This window comes from Scleropages formosus, chromosome 24 (genome assembly GCF_900964775.1).
Source record: "Scleropages formosus chromosome 24, fSclFor1.1, whole genome shotgun sequence".
Lineage (NCBI taxonomy): Eukaryota > Metazoa > Chordata > Actinopteri > Osteoglossiformes > Osteoglossidae > Scleropages > Scleropages formosus.
The window spans coordinates 21,240,736-21,254,576 of record NC_041829.1 but is presented as its reverse complement, the minus strand read 5'-3'; the positions used below and the strand labels follow the sequence as shown (position 1 = coordinate 21,254,576).

General features: G+C 47.6%; 2 protein-coding genes across 6 annotated transcripts; one reads left to right on the top strand and one right to left on the bottom strand.

Annotated features, from left to right (window-relative positions):
- Positions 1 to 2,394: 2,394 nt before the first annotated feature.
- Positions 2,395 to 10,259, bottom strand: LOC108939680 (pyruvate dehydrogenase E1 component subunit alpha, somatic form, mitochondrial). Of its 2 annotated transcripts, none has more exons than XM_018761205.2 (11): positions 9,874 to 10,259; positions 5,670 to 5,738; positions 5,324 to 5,497; positions 4,919 to 5,045; positions 4,706 to 4,797; positions 4,494 to 4,586; positions 4,218 to 4,373; positions 4,035 to 4,106; positions 3,825 to 3,892; positions 3,511 to 3,619; positions 2,395 to 3,380 (listed from the first exon to the last, which is right to left on the bottom strand). In XM_018761205.2, the coding sequence occupies exons 3-11, from the start codon at positions 5,411 to 5,413 to the stop codon at positions 3,216 to 3,218; spliced, it is 972 nt and encodes a 323-aa protein (XP_018616721.1). In that variant the 5' UTR covers positions 5,414 to 5,497; positions 5,670 to 5,738; positions 9,874 to 10,259; the 3' UTR covers positions 2,395 to 3,215. The 2 variants fall into 2 exon arrangements, with proteins under 2 accessions (XP_018616721.1, XP_018616719.1); XM_018761203.1 differs by lacking the exon at positions 9,874 to 10,259 and adding an exon at positions 8,635 to 8,731.
- prdx4 (peroxiredoxin 4) lies at positions 9,410 to 13,282 on the top strand. 4 transcript variants are annotated; one of them, XM_018761208.1, is made up of 8 exons: positions 9,410 to 9,690; positions 10,838 to 10,955; positions 11,073 to 11,189; positions 11,406 to 11,528; positions 12,128 to 12,291; positions 12,387 to 12,421; positions 12,709 to 12,755; positions 12,950 to 13,044. In XM_018761208.1, exons 1-8 carry the CDS (start codon positions 9,477 to 9,479, stop codon positions 12,951 to 12,953), a joined length of 822 nt encoding a protein of 273 aa, XP_018616724.1. In that variant the 5' UTR covers positions 9,410 to 9,476; the 3' UTR covers positions 12,954 to 13,044. The 4 variants fall into 4 exon arrangements, with proteins under 4 accessions (XP_018616724.1, XP_018616723.1, XP_018616726.1 ...); XM_018761207.1 differs by lacking the exon at positions 12,709 to 12,755 and having other exon boundaries at positions 12,950 to 13,282; XM_018761210.1 differs by lacking the exon at positions 12,950 to 13,044 and having other exon boundaries at positions 12,518 to 12,942.
- Positions 13,283 to 13,841: the final 559 nt, after the last annotated feature.

Sequence of the window (13,841 nt, the reverse complement as noted above, 5' to 3'; positions counted from 1 at the left end):
GGCACTTAATTATTAATTAGCCATTACATCCGTCGTGGAAAAATCGGAATCTTGTGCATTCTGGGGGTTTCCGATGAGTGCGAACGCTGGAGAAGCACGATGCTGGCTACAATAGGACATTTTTACACTAAGTCCTCATGGTCCTTGGCTGCATCACACCACCGTTTTGTTACCTGAACGTTTCATCCGTGGACTGATGGGCTAAACGTCACTCTGGACCTGTTGTCACGTTCATCCGTTTGTTTCTGGAACATCATTTTCTCTGCTGCAGCAGAGTTCCTTGGGCTTCTTTCCAGATTGCATCCCCATCTCGCGCTCCCTACCGCTAGGCCTCCGAGCGCGAGCGCAAGAGCTCATCATTCATTGGTGGAGAGTTCCGCTCCACTCCGCCGCAGCATCCCACCACCGTGTGCCCTCGTCTATTAGTCTTCATTTTTTCATCCATACTCTGCTCCCATTCCTTTTATTTTTAGCTGTGTCCCATTTCTCCCCACACTGAATCGCTGCCGTGTCGTCCATTCGTGATGAAGGTAGTATAACAAGGATCCAAAACAGGGCATAAGAGGACTTTCACGACTTTTCTCAGGCCGAGTTTTAAAAAAAGAAAGGGACACAATGTGCTGCCCTTCAGTAAACTTTTGAACTGTGCAAATGCGATGCATCAAAGTGTCACTTTAGACAAATACACCACTGGCCAAAGTGCAAATGTAACAGTTATCTTGACGTGTGTGGGGCAGTGGGCCTTTTTCAGAGGAGGAATGGGGTAATTTACCATGGGTCAGGATTCCAGGCCACTGTGATTCCAAAGGGAAAGGTCAAGCAGGCTCAGCACAGTACCCTCAGCCTTCCTGCAGTGCCAACAACGGTTGTGCTCTGCACTTCCAGTGATACACGTGACCCGTGTGGGACTTTTCAGTTAGGGTTTGCTAGGGTAGCAGGGATTAGTTGCACTGGTGAAGATCAAGAAGAGTTTCAAACAAGGTGCCGGATGAACCTCTCTCTCACGCTCAGTCTCCAGGATTTATACACCCGGCAATTTGGAGTCACCAATTTCAGCAGAACTGCATGTCTTTGGAGTGTGGGAGGAAACCAGAGCACCCAGTTCACAGAAAGAACATGCAAACTACGGACTGAGCAGGGATCGAACACACATTGTCTCTCACTCATGCACTGAGAGTCAGCACCACTACCCACTGTGCTACTTTAAGTATGGACATAACAAATGCAGGTGGCGCAGTGACACAGCGAGTAGCACTGCTGTCTCACAGCACCTGGGTGGTGTGAAAGGACATGGGTTCGATCCCCCCCCTCAGTCTGCATGCAGTTTGCATGTTCTCCCCGTGTATGCATGGGTTTCCGCCAGGTGCTCTGGTTTCCTCCCACAGTCCAAAGGCATGCTGTTCTGGTTCCCCCATAGTGTGTGAGTGACAGAGAGAGTGTGTGTGTTCCACTGATGCATGGATGAGTTACCCACTGTAAGTGGTGTATCTAGCAGTGTAAGTTACCCTGGTGAATAAGGTGTGTGGGCTGATAACACTGCATAGAGGTCACTGGAAGTCACTTGGGTGAAAAGCATCTGCTAAATAAATGTAAATCAAGAGAAAAATCATGGAGAAGCAGCAACAAATGAACCATAGCATTTTGTCTGTTAAATCTGAAATCCATTAAATCTATATCCGTTCATTGTACTTCATACAGATTTTTGGTAATATTAACTAATAAGTTAGTTATTTTAACCTGTATAATTTTCTCCGGCTTCATGGTGAAGTCGCTTCGACTGGGTCCTTGTGTACAGTCATCATAATATGCACATGGGTGTAACATCTTGCCCTGTGTATGTTGAATGAAATACTTCTTTTCAAAACACTTAAATTACAGCTGGTATTTAAGAGCATTAATCGAAAACACGTTAATCTGTACACCTGAAGTCCGAGAATTTGAGGAACTCACCCAAGTACTCATTTGAAAGATAACTAACTGAGACCTGTTTAGCTGAAGCAATTGAGTTCTGATAATACAAAATAAAATATTCACACCGTATTAAACACGCTTAAACTGGAATTTTTTTTCCCTGAGTCGACTTCCTTGGAAACAAATGAACTAGATTTGTTCTCTGTAGTTGTTTTGTCTCCCAGGTTAGGGCTTCCTTCTTGTGGTTCCTGTTGGCTGGGACTTCTGTTCAGCTGCCAGGTGTGTGGACTCCCAAGACTACGCTGAGGACTGTTTAACAAAGGCCTCCCTCTGCTGGACCTTGGTGAAGCTCACTTACATGCATCCAACCTTATTACAAAACAGAAATTCAAAATAGTTCACTGGAAAGTAGAGCATTGTACGAAAGAAGCTGCTCCCAAAATAGCATATAAACTTACCCCATTAACAAACCATACACAATTCTGTCTGAAGGTCTTTATTACATCCATTACGTGATGTGGAGAAAGACACCAGGGTCTACGCTGCCTTACTGCTCCAGAGTGCTCAAAGTGGCCTAAAACATTGACCATCCCAGCAAAAGTGTGCTGGACAGACTAAGGGAAATTCTCAGTGACACAGGTTAAGACAACCGCCTTTTTTACACTGAACACTTGTATTGCCAAACGTGACCATGCAGGACACCAGTATTGAAACGCACATCCACCAGCACTCTTCCCTTTAATGCCTATCAGGATGTGCGTACGATACGCGACTTTTGCGAGCGACTTTCAGCCACAGCTGAAATGTGTGCGTAATGACAAAGTGAAACAATCTGACATGCCATAGAGACTGTAAAAAGACTCACTTCCGGTCACATGACAACACTGGTCTCAGTATCTCACCTCTCTTGCAGTGCATGTGAAACAGGTGCAGAAAACAGATATAAGCTACAATACACTGTGCCTAAAACGGGTAATAAACACAAACACGGTGGACAAGCAAAATTTGTTCATCTGGTTTTCACAAAATATTCCCCCTTTCTGGGGAGTGTCTTGAATCAGATTCAGAGCAGGGAACACTGGGACGTTACTGAAGGAGACTGAGGTTCAGGACCCATCTAACAAATTGCTGCGAGGTAAACAGCTACTACTGTCAGGAGAGGGGGTGCTCACCATCTTGAGAGCAGGATTTGAGCACAGCGACATTAACATCTACCACCTCACAGCTGCTGAGAAGTGCGGGGGCTCAGAAACGTCGAATTCTACCTGGTGAATATGAGGGGTCTTACTGCTGACTTTCCAAGTCTAGCTGACAGACTTAAGCTTGCTCCAGGGGTTGGTGCCACGGACCTCCAGGGGAGAGTCATTATGGAAAATGTGGTTGCAGAGCTCCTCCAGGGGTGGTTCTGGGTCTGTGGTGGCGAACTGCGCCGCATCCTCGATCTCCTTCCGCACCTCCACATCAATCTCCTGGTCATAGGTGAGGGACAGTGAACTCATCTGAACTTGGGCTTTGGCTGCATTCAGCCCAGTCCAGAGCAGGACAGGTGTGCAAACAAGTACACATGTGCTTCTACACAGGGACCCAGATGTTCCTCACCTTAAGCTCCTCCACACTGGCCATGCTGGTGCTCAGCATGCGCTCCTTCAGCATTGAGATGGGGTCACTCTTGCTACGAACCTCCTGGATCTCCTCACGGGTCCGGTAGCTATGAAAAGAGAGAAGGTATCCGAATGCTAAAGAGGCACATTGGGAGAGTTCGTGGGCAGAAATCAGTGCAACTAAGGTGATCAACTGGGGGCGGGGGGGCAAAAAGGACACACGGCTTGGGGAAAGGTATCAGTTGTCTGGGAGTGAGGGCTTATGCTTCACTCTCTACATCAAATGTGGCCAAGGTCAAAGGCCATTCTCACCTGACCCCAGGATCACTCATGCTGTGTCCATGGTAACGGTAGGTTTGTAGTTCCATTAGAATGGGTCCCTGAAGTAAATTGGTGGGAAATGGGTTACAGGCTCCTGGTGGCTCCTGAACCACATTTTCACAGCAGCTTCATGGCTTTTCCACTTTCCTTCCCCGAGAAGCCTTTCTGGTAAATGAATAACAGAAGCCAAACAAAACTCACCTTGCCAGCTCGGCAGAAGTCCGCAGCAAACTTTGTGGCTTCCCTCACACACAAGACATCCATGCCATCCACCTGTGGGGCGTCGATGACATGCCACAGGCTCAACTTGGGTGTGTTTGCAGGGCAAAACACTTATACATGTAAACTGTGGGCAGAAGTAGTGCACCTGGGCGGTTCTCCTACCCTGAGACCAGGAATGAAATCCCCCCTCTTGTAGTAGTCTGTGCTGGCGGAAGCGCGTTCCACTGACGTGCCCATGCCATACTTGTTGTTCTCACAAATGAAGATGCAGGGCAGTTTCCACAGAGATGCCATGTTGAAAGACTCAAAGATCTGGCCCTGAAGGAGTGCAAGACAGTTCAGTATTACGGCAGAACTGCAGCTGACAAACTGGATCTGTGACAAAAAGGTATGTGCTTCTCAACAAGGTGGTTTGGTGATGCATGAATGTGGTCTTACCTGATTGGCAGCTCCATCTCCATATAGCGTGACACAGATCTCATTATTTCCAAGGTACTGGCAAGCCAGAGCCACACCTGCTCCCAGTGGAACCTGGGAAAATACAAATATAAACAGAGAGCACATGTGGAAGTGCAGACACAAGGAAAACACAACCCCTTAGGCAGCAATTTTGAGTTTTACTCTTGCGTCTGAGGGGGGGATGCTGGTACCTGTGCCCCAACAATACCATTGCCGCCGTAGAAGTTCTTGGCATACATGTGCATGGAGCCACCCTTTCCCTTTGCCACACCACCCCTCCTCCCTGAAAGAGAGAGGGAATGAGAACACACCTCAGCGTTTTATCAACACCAGACAAACACTCTATAACTAAAAAACAAAAGGATTCATACACTGTCAAGTGCAACATGTGTGCAAACACAAACCTGTGAGTTCAGCCAAGATCTCTTTGACAGGCACACCCCTGGTAAAGGTGTAGCCATGGGCCCGATATGCTGTGATCAGGTGGTCTGTGGGATTGATGCCTGCCTCAATCCCCATGGCACATGCTTCCTGTCAAAAGAGGAAGTTCCAGAAGCAAAAATCATGGGATAAAATAGTGTAGTTTTACACGAGCACCTAGTGACCAATCAGCCATGTGTCAGTGTGGAACTGTGAGCATCTATACATGTTTCTTAGTTAGAATACATTTATTTGCGGGTGTTTATTGCTTCTGCCAATTTATGTGTCATGTTCAGTATTTGGGCGGTGCTGCATGAATATTTGTCTGCATAACTCACTGGCTTTCCCTAATAGTAAGTGTGTGAGACAGCCAGTGCAGACACTGTTACCTGGCCATCATACAGGTGGCAGAAGCCCCGGATGATTTTCTGCTTATAGAGCTGATCTGCTTTCAGCTCCATGCGTCTCACAGTCTGCATTATACGGTAGTACTTCAGGCCCTCCTCTCTGGTCAGCAGCGCCTGCTGGGGAGGGCCTTCTTCCAGGCGGTGCAGGTCACACTTCTTTTGGACAAACAGGTGGAATAAAGACCACTCAGATCACAGAGGAGATGCAGCCACTGACCAGTAAGAACCAGTAAGATCTCATAACAATGTTATTATTAAGCCTCCATATATTCACTCCATCCACCTTAATCATTGCCACACATGCTTACAAACACTGACAGTGACAAACCTTAATGTCAAAGGAAGCTTGAGCAGTGAAGTCGGCGTAGGTGCGTGTTGACACCACAACCTTGACTCCCTGGGGCAGAAGAGAAGAGACAAATGACCCATAAACAGATAACTGACTTACAGACAAATGGGGACAAGCATTACCCTTTAGAGCCTGAAAAACACGACAGTCATGGAAGCATCAGACGCAGTGAAGTCAGAGCACTGGAAAAACAGTCACGAGACAAAGCTCCAGCTCCATGGAGGATCTGATAAGAGGTCTCATCACTGCTACAGTCCTATTAAATATATTTCTGCCTGTCATGACGGTGGACCTTGGAGACCTGGTGAAAACTACCCCAGAGAGAGGCCAGCACAAATGAGTGATAAGACCCTAGGAGTGTACAGTAGCACAGGAAATGGGACAGGCAGCCTGCACCAATAAGGACATCTCTCCTTCCATGGAGTCACCTGCACTGCAAAGGAAGCAGCATCTGCACTAGTGATCAGACTCAAGGCAGGAGGAGTGTGGAAGTCACAGGGAATAGGGGAGTCCTGCCCTGAACAGGAGAACACAAGTCTGTTGGTGGAGCTTCTGGGAAGGCCCGGGCAGTATTCACAAGGAAGACAAGGTACCGACTGGCAGCTGAGGCCTGTTGAGGGGCAGTGCCGGCTCTGGGGGTGAGGTTAAATCGGCATGCTTGGAGATGGCCGCCAGAAGCCACATAATAGCTCTCTGTGTGGATGACTGAGGAAAGAACAGCCCATCAGCCCAGGGACTGAAACAAACTGCTCCTTCAGGGGTCAGAAGTGACCAGAGGACAAATACTAGGTGTGAAGGAAACCTAAACTCTATTCATAGACACTGAGGCTGGAGCTACGGGGCTGCAAGGGAATGGAACATTACAATGGTACATGTACTGCAACACTCGGGACAGGGAGTTACACAATCTATCATGAAAAAGGGGCAGATAGAAGGCAGAAGGCAGCAGGCAGCCCACCAGCTGAGTCATGGATCCAGGCTGACTCAGCAAAGCCCTTGTACTGAACTTCCTAGGGCTCGGTGCACTGCTATGTTGCTCCAGGATTAGGCGACTTGCAGTGTGCCGCTTCTGCATTTGGACCAGGGATCAGTCGCAGAGAATGCTGAGCTCATGCAGATGCAAAGCTAATAACTTTTGAGGCTGGTGACAGGCAGTATGGCAGGAAATACTCTGTTCAAATTATTGGACTTGCAGCAAAGGCTCTAAGAGGATAATTATCATCACCACAGACTTTCTTTTATAAGATGTCAAGCCATATAAACTGGTACTGAACAGCAGACTGTATTCTCCACTCTGAAATGGAAAAAACGTCAGTTAAGTGTCAGCAGGACCTCAAGGTGAATTTAATAACAAGGGCACGTCTCCTCTCACTGAACAGACCAGACCCTGTGTGCCATTAGTCTCTAAGCTCCTATGTATAAAAGGGACCACTAGAAGACAATAATCATGTTCAGCTGCTGAAGATGCAAACTCTCCCTGCAGTGTATCTGTCAGTTAGTGCACTTGCTAAGACTAAAACCGGATCTTGCAATTATTGCGGGGCTTGTCTTCTTTGCGGCTGTACAGTTCCACACCATGGCTCCATGGCACAGTGTGTGTGTGGGCAGTATTGTCCCTCAGGTCACACAATACTGCCCCCACACACACACACACACACACACACACACACACACACACTGTCCAAAACCACTTGTCCCAGTACCACCTACAGTGCACTTGATACCTGGCTGTTAGCTTTGGCAGCAAGTATAAGTGCTGCCCTACTGCATGCGTCCACTGAACCCGCTAGAGACAAACATTAAGAACTGATGACTCCGCAGTTACGGAGACTATAGGTCATAGTGCCGCCACATCCAGACGCTGCTGCTGAACAGAAGTCTTACCTCTGAAGGAGCCTGTCCTCGACACCCAGCGCAAAGCAGAAAGAGACACAGGGCAAAGATTGAAGAGGAAAAGTGCAGAGAGAGAAGACTGACACATGGATACAGTGGGTGTGGACACAGGCTTCTTAACACAGGACAATCGAGTCGTCATAAAGGCAGTGACGGAATTAGCAGCAGTCCCGGAGGAGACGGCCAGCGGATCAGCGCTGAAAAGGGTTTCCTGGATCATAGGGGACGAGGAGCAACGGCGCCGAGACACAAGCTGCAAAGGGTCATTGGCCAGAGGCATGCACCGCAAACACAGTGGGACTGGCGTGGGGTGGAGTGGCACTTCCTTTGAAATTGTGCACATTTGATTTGGCCATTTCGCCTCCTTTGCAACAGTCCACTTTCCATTGCAGATTAACGTCTTTGCACCACATGATGGGGCATAGCAGCGTGTCTAGTACTGGAAGGCCTACGCTACGTATGAGGAACAGGGCTCAAGTGAGCTATATCCAAGCACTACGACCCAGTTACACAGAGCGTTTATTGTGGCAGTGAATAAAATATGTATTTCAGGTCTCCAAGAGGCAGGAGGACGAACGCGCAGTGCGCATGCGCAACTCGCCAGGCTTTAAACGTCGCGACGGAGAAGCGGAGCGTTTGTTAAATACCTCCACGAAATGAGATTCTTGACGCAGTCAACATGCATTTTGTTGCAAAACTAACATTAATGCAGCGTCACAGAAGGAAACCGCACGACGTGCAGCTAAGCTAGTATTTGTTTAAACCAGCACACTCACTGTCTGTCCCAATTTATTTCAGAGTTAAATACACCCACACAGTAGGCATATTAAACTTAAGCTGCCGACTAACAGGTTTCAGAGATTTACTAACGCTGACCGAACTGGCGGACCTAATGGATTGTATCTATTAACTAACTGTGTAACAACCGCTAACTAACGTACCTCTCGATGATGCCGGCGCTTAGCGCACCTACTACTACTAGCACACCAATTAATTAATATACCGTCATAAATTATGCTATTATAACATAACAGCAGAACAATATACGTACATTTTTACTGAGCGCACCCCTTATCACCGTGGAGATCATTGCGAGCATATTTCGCATTCTACTTTGGACCGTTAGCGATATGACGTCGAAAGTGTGTCCTTGACGTCACAAAGCCGCTTGCGGCGACACCAGCGACTGGTACAGTGGCCAACAGAAAATTCGCGGAGTTCATAAGGGGGCCTCTTTTCCATACGTGTATCCCTAGTAAAAGGCCAAAGTGGCCGACGGTAAGATGCGCGGAGTTGATGGACGTATGCCAGCCATCAGTGCGGTATTATTCATTCAATTAAACGGGTAAATGTAGAAGTAGATCGCGATGATCAAAATGTATTAAAACTAATGCAGCACAATGTATTTACATTAAATATATACATGTGACGTAGTGGCTAGAACTATTTTCTTTGGAGACAGTCGAATCCCTTCTCAAGCTATATACCCTGAGCGAAGGATTTACTTTAAAATTGCTCCAGTAAAATTACCCAGCTGTATAAATCATGGATAAAGAAGTGTAGGTGGATTAACGTTATACGTCGCTTTGGAAGAAAATATAACTAAATAAATTTGCAGATTGCCCAGAACGTATCTAGCAAGAGGTGTCGTGCTTTTCGTCATTTCAACGCATTTCTCTTCCGTATGTAAGTGAGAGAAGCGATTAATTATGGCTATCGTGGAACTATCCGACGGTTGTTTCTGGGATGCCGCGACTACGTTTTATTTCACTTGTGTGCAAATGCGCAACTGTGTCTTTAAACGGTCGCGTCGCCGCCTGCACTGTGCGTTCCCGTGCGGAGCCCTCGCCGGGAGCGCGCACTGATACGTGCGCGGCGCGAGAAGCGAGAAGAATGGCGGGAAGACACAAGAGCGTCTCGGCGCAAGTTTTCCTTGCGATTTTCACAGTTGCTGTGCTGCTTCAGGTCGCGATCGCGCTACAAGAAGACGGACCAAATGGCAGGAAGGAGCAGGAGTGCTACAAGTACGCGGGAGGGCACGTGTACCCGGGCGAGGCCTTCCGAGTGCCCGGGTCCGACCACTCGCTGCACCTGAGCAAGGCCAAGAGTGAGTGAAACGTGCGAGAACGTCGAGGCGAGGGGAGCTTCTCGCGCGGTTCTGCAACGAGCGAGGGCCAAGTCAGTCAGACTGGGAACGAATGTACAGTAATGTTAGTAATGTTAAAATGTGCAACTTCTCTGTGGGCCGCAATTCAGCTGAGTTGACGCTGTTTGTTTGACGAGCACTTACTCATCTAACGCCAGCTCAGCCAGGGACGGGGTGGCACCTTCGCGTTCTCCCTGTGTTATTTTCTCGTCAGTTCTGACGACGTCGGACGTGCAGCAGTTGTGTCGCCGATCACTGTGCTCCTCCCCTTGTTTGATGAAATGAATGATTACGCACACAGTGTAAATGCGTCGCACAGCTACGCCTACGGTGTTCGCTGTTGTAAAAGCAGAATTACAAGCAGCGGGTTGAGGAGGAAGAGAAACGACAGATATGATATTGTGTTCGTAGGTGACAGAGCCAACAAGGGGGGGGGGGGGCACTGACTTGTTGTTGTGGGACACGTCACTCATTCAGTGTGCAAAGAAGTGAGCCCAGCAGCCCCGCCACACTCGACTCGACCTGCCAGGGTTACCGTAACCGTTTAGTGCTCTTCCCACCACAGGACTACATCCTGAACCGATGCTCGGCTAGCGAAAAACGTGCAAATTCTCGTTCCGCAATTCACTGTGAAGCACAACGTCTACATCTTAGCACAGCCGTCCGTAAGGAGCAGTGACGTCACACGCGGGAAGGACGCAGCTGCGCAGTCTCGCTCTGTGTGGCGCGTGAGCGGCGGCGCGCGCTCCCCTTCTTGCTTTCTTGGCAGTGTCGTTTCCCGCTTCTCTGCGGCGGAGGCGCTTAAAAAGCGCTGTTTGCGCAGCTCGAGCCGTAGCCCGAGATGAGGAGGACAATTCCGGCACGTTAATTTCAGGCACAGACAGAGCCGAGGCCGAGCAGGCGCTGAGCGGCGAAAGGCAAGCTTACCTGAGGCTGCACGCGCGCCCACTGGTTCAGCCATTCGTACGACCCGGTATAATAATTGAGATGAGGCAGGAGGAACTCGATGGAGGGCTCTGACTGCAGCAGGAGGAAGGGATTTGAAGCAGGAACCTGAGGTGACGAAGGAGGTGACGATACTGAACGTCGTCTTTCTGTCCCGCCGCAGTTTCGAAGCCGGCGCCTCGCTGGGAAGGGACCGCTGTCATCAACGGCGAGTTTAAGGAGCTCAAACTGACGGACTACAGAGGAAGATACCTGGTGTTCTTCTTCTACCCCTTGGACTTGTGCGTACCGCTTGTGGAACCTACCCGGGCGAGGCCGAGCTGAGAATTCCCCCGGAAACCCGCCTGCCGTTGTGGATAAGCCCTTTTTCTCTTTGGCCTTTTCTTGCTCTCTTGCAGCACCTTCGTGTGTCCCACCGAGATAATTGCGTTCAGCGACCGTATACAGGAGTTCCGCAATATCAACGCGGAGGTCGTGGCGTGCTCTGTGGACTCTCAGTTCACTCATCTGGCCTGGTAAACACCTAACCTGTCGCAGCGGGACACGTGTACCTGACAAAGCCAAAAGAAAAGCTGTGTGGGGCACTGTGTGTGATGCTTCCGACACGCTGCCTGTACCGTTAAACGTAAAGGCTGCTCGTTTTTGCCATAGAGTGACAGTTTTTTGCCTGGCTGAGCTTGGCGATGCTGTGCCAGCCTTGCAAGAGTGTAACGGTGTTTGCATGTTGACAGGATCAACATGCCGAGAAAGCAGGGTGGACTTGGGCCATTGAAAATCCCACTGCTGTCTGATCTCACACACCAGATTGCCAAGGACTATGGAGTCTTCCTAGAGGACCAGGGTCATACACTCAGGTACAGAAATTAAATGCACCGCCGGAGTGGTTAAATAAGAGTCGAGAGACATTGGTTCGGTTTTCCGCAGAGACGGTGATGTTGAAGACTTGAGCAATAGATGTGACGTAGCGGTCAGAGCTACCTCAGTGTTGTAAGTCACTTTGGAGAAAAGCGTCAGCTAAATGAATAAATGTAAATGTAGCCTGAAATAGAGCAGTAGGCAGCGTAGCAATAAAGGACATTGACTTGGAGGGAACCTGGAGGGTTTCTGGTTTGAATCCTATGCTCAGCGGTGCTGTAGCACCCTTGAGCAAGGCCTTACTTGAGGTATTACATCTTTTTCCTCCAGTAAGGTGACTGACACCATAAGACACTAACATGATTAAATGTATTTTGCTGAGTGAAAACCACTTGCATGGCTTTGTGTGAAATGCTTTAGCTGCATACAGACAAATCACCTTCATCTTGCCACTGTGGGACCCAAATATCCTGCAAGTTACCGTACATTTTTATCCACTCAGATATTCTCAATCCTGAAGGTTCAGATGATTGCTGCTACTGTGAACCAGCTTAGATTGGGTTGTGCTCTCCATCCCAGTTTTTTTTTTTTTTCCCAGTTTTTCATTACTCTGCTCCTGCTTCATCCTCAGAGGCCTCTTCATTATCGATGACAAGGGTGTACTGCGGCAGATCACCATGAACGACCTACCGGTGGGACGATCTGTAGATGAGACGCTGCGGCTGGTGCAGGCTTTCCAGTACACTGATAAACATGGAGAAGGTAGGGGTCGTGCTCCAGATCTGGGGAAGATAGTGTGTCTTCTCTTACCATGCAGTGTGTGATGGTGGTGGTGATGCTGTCCTCTCTCACTGTAGTGTGCCCAGCTGGCTGGAAGCCAGGCAGTGACACTGTAAGTTATTACTTCTGATTGTTGCTACATCAACCTCATGCTATAGGTCTGTGTGCTCAGGAAAGGATGGTTTAGTCTCAGGATTAATGTTTGCAGACAACCTTGAACTGATGCAGTACTTTTCCAGTGACCACCAAGAAACTGAAAGGACATTGTTACAGGCACAGACCACTAGTTGACGTTGTGGATCTGTTAAAATTAGGTAAATAGTGTCATTTCACGAAAAAGTAGATGCAAATTTACGGACAGGTGCCTAAACCCCGTTCCTCACATCTTGGTCCAATCAGATTAATCCAGAGGAAGCCATGAGAGCTTGGTGGCCCAGGCAGGAGTTGTGAGTAATGTCCTCCAAAGCTATTGAAAGCTGGCCACACAGAACAGCCTTTCAGCTTAAGGCATTCTCTAGGAGAGATGGGGGTGGGGGGTCTCAGCTTTAATTTAGCTTTTTATTTGTACTGTTGGAATATACGTGCTGGCTGCTGCAAGATACTATTCTTTACATATAAAAATGTGTTTTTCTTCCTCCAGATAATCCCTGATCCATCAGGCAAGCTGAAGTATTTCGATAAACTGAACTAAAGCTGAATTTCCACCAATGCAGGTGTCTTTTCTTACTCATGGTTACCTGTCTAATGAAAAAATAAATATTTCATGACATGTAATAAGTGCTGTGAAATGACAGCTGTGTCCCTGCACAGATGTGCCATTTGTACAATAATGTGCGGGATAGGGAAAGTGCACCCAACTCCCACACCTTCAGATGGTCTAATTCCTGTTACAGTGGGGAAAAATTACAAATTATGAATATATTGTCAGTTTGTGCTATTACAGAGGGAAATCAAGACCCAAGGATGGCCAGAATAGCAAGTTTGAAAAGTTTAGGTTAAAAACCATGACAAAATGTGGAAACAAAATTTTAATACTTAAAAAAAAAAAAAAAAAAAAAAAAAAAAAAAGGGGGGGGGGGGGGGGGAGGATTCAGAGGTTTATTTCCAGATAGTTAAATTGCAGAAATATACAACCCCTGGCAAAAATTATGGAATCACCACATGTTGAGTGTGTTCACCCAACTTTTTTTTTTTTACTTCATAGCAAATAAATCAGACACAACACAAAATGTTTTTTGTTTAATAGCTGGACATTCTGGCTTTGTTGAACATACCTCAAATTAAATTACTTTAATAGCAATTTTTTTCCAAACCCACTAGAGGAAAAAATTATGGAATCATCAACAAAAAAAAATAGTCAATACTTTATCTTTCGTCCTCGGGCTTTTATGATGGCCTGAATTCTTTGAGGCATTGACTTCACTACGGAAAAACAATATTCTTTATCAATCTGGTTCCAGCTTTCTCGAATAGCCATTAACAGATCAGCTTTGCAGGAAGGAGCCTTGTCATAGACCAGTTTTTTCAATTTC

Bases quoted from the DNA above. Each gene is read 5' to 3' on its own strand.
- prdx4 (XM_018761207.1), top strand. From the start codon at position 9,477: ATGGCGGGAAGACACAAGAGCGTCTCGGCGCAAGTTTTCCTTGCGATT. The intron at 10,956-11,072 runs GTGCGTACCGCT...GCTCTCTTGCAG, and splicing joins TTCTTCTACCCCTTGGACTT to CACCTTCGTGTGTCCCACCG. The intron at 12,422-12,949 runs GTAAGTTATTAC...TTCTTCCTCCAG, and splicing joins GGAAGCCAGGCAGTGACACT to ATAATCCCTGATCCATCAGG.
- LOC108939680 (XM_018761203.1), bottom strand. From the start codon at position 8,691: ATGCGAAATATGCTCGCAATGATCTCCACGGTGATAAGGGGTGCGCTC. The intron at 4,798-4,918 runs GTTTGTGTTTGC...TCTCTCTTTCAG, and splicing joins GATCTTGGCTGAACTCACAG to GGAGGAGGGGTGGTGTGGCA. The intron at 4,374-4,493 runs GTAAGACCACAT...GCACTCCTTCAG, and splicing joins GAGATGGAGCTGCCAATCAG to GGCCAGATCTTTGAGTCTTT.